We start from the raw sequence: 1,782 nt of genomic DNA, 5'->3' as shown, positions 1-1,782 counted from the left end.
CATCGAGGCACTGCTGGTTGGAGTCCACCTTGAGCTGGCGCGTATTGGTATCGTAGCGCCACCACTCGTTTGCACTCCAGCTCGGGGCGCCAGCGTACAATTTGCCGTAGTACTCGTAGATAGCATCGCCGCGAGCGGTCCACAAGCCAAAATCTGGCGCTGTGTCCGTTGACTCCTCGAGTGCGGTGGGCCGAGCCTGCGCGGGCACGGCCGCCTCGTCGAGCTCGGGTGTTGCCGTCGCATTGACCGGCGGTGCTGTCGTGTTGAGTGCGTGTGCAAGCGCGAGACTGAAATGTGAAGCAAGTACGATGCGCATCGTGGTCGGCAAAGGCAATTCCAAAATGATGCAGCGGCTCGTGAAGGTGGAGGTCTCATCGGCGCTATCGATGTGGCTCAAGGCCAATCAAATGCGAGGCACGTAGATGCTCGTCGATGGGATTGGTTCATTTTGGAATGTCGAGTTACATCCAGGGCCACAGCTGATAGCCACGGCTGATAGCCACGGCTGATAGCAGTGAGACACGTCTTCGTAACCCCCGCTAAATTATTACATCAGGTGCCGGATAAAGTGACTAGATAGTGTGAGGGGTTTGTGGCCTAAAGCGAAGGCCTAAACTTCGTCGAGCCGTACTTGGAGCTTACCAGACTGTACTTGGAACTTCGACACAAATCCACGGACCGTTGGCACATGTTGGTTTCGGCAGCGCGTCGAATCTTTGCTGGACTCGGACCCATTACAGCGGCTACCCGTGCCAAATGCACGTTTAAAACTGAGTGGATCGTTGGGATTGTTGCCCCGGATGTGGACACACTCGGCGCTGCGGTTACATGTACACTCTACACCCAATCCACACTTGGTACTCATACCGTATATCCATTATCTTCATTTTTACAACGAACGAGCGTTTGCACTGGACTAAAGAGCGCTTCCATGGAAAATAACGTCATACTTATTTCAAAACGAAGCGACGCTGTCTTAGTTTTCGAACCTCTGCGATTCGTAGGTAAACACTTGCAATTTGTTGGCGGGCGTTTTGCGCTCCCAGAGGTACGGTCTCGTACCAAACTCCATGTTGAAGTCCGTTGTCGACATATCGAGGCAAAAACCTGTGTGCGTCGCGTGGCGCAGCTGGCCGGTAGCCGGGTCGTAGCGCCATTTTTGGTTGCCGTTGTTAGAGTCGCAGGGCCACGTGTGCACGGTGCCACCGTTCCAGGGCTCGTACGCGTCCAAGCACTCGTTGCTGCTGAAGAATTGCAAGCGCCAACGCCACGTCAAGTCGACAGTGCTGACGATCCATTCAATCGGCTCGCCCCAGACGTCCACAAACCGCGCAATGCCTTGGTCGCTCGCGAGATACCGGCCATTGAACGCGCTGAGCTTGATCGCGTCTTCGGTGACCATGATGCGCTGGTTGGGCGCGTCGAGGTAGCAGGTCCACACCTGCACCTTGTTGTTCTGCGTCGGGTCGACATCGAGGCACAGGTTGGGGTGCGTCAAGTGTCGGATGCGCTGCCGAGCGCTGTCGATTGTCCAGTACTGATTGCGGTTGATGTCTTCGCAAGGATACACGTGGACGCGATACTCCCCGGACGCGCTGTCCTTGTACGCATCAAGGCACTGGTTGTTGGAGCTCACGATGATCTGATGCGTTTCCGTGCGGTAGCGCCACTCCTCGTTCAAACTGTTGCTCGCGGCACCAGCGTACAAGTTGCCGTAGTACTCGTAGATCACAGCGCCGCCCGTCGTCATCAAGCCGAACGGCAACGTGGTGAGCTCTGGAA

The 1,782-nt window shown here is 55.9% G+C and overlaps 1 protein-coding gene across 1 annotated transcript; it reads right to left on the bottom strand.

Annotated features, from left to right (window-relative positions):
- Positions 1-932: 932 nt before the first annotated feature.
- SDRG_16165 (hypothetical protein) lies at positions 933-1,750 on the bottom strand (the record flags this gene model as incomplete). Its single annotated transcript, XM_008622364.1, has 1 exon — positions 933-1,750. One exon carries the CDS (start codon positions 1,748-1,750, stop codon positions 977-979), a length of 774 nt encoding a protein of 257 aa, XP_008620586.1. The 3' UTR covers positions 933-976.
- Positions 1,751-1,782: the final 32 nt, after the last annotated feature.

This window comes from Saprolegnia diclina (assembly GCF_000281045.1).
Source record: "Saprolegnia diclina VS20 unplaced genomic scaffold supercont1.115, whole genome shotgun sequence".
Lineage (NCBI taxonomy): Eukaryota > Oomycota > Saprolegniomycetes > Saprolegniales > Saprolegniaceae > Saprolegnia > Saprolegnia diclina.
The sequence above is the reverse complement of the archived record's forward strand: the minus strand, read 5'-3'. Positions and strand labels throughout refer to the sequence as shown.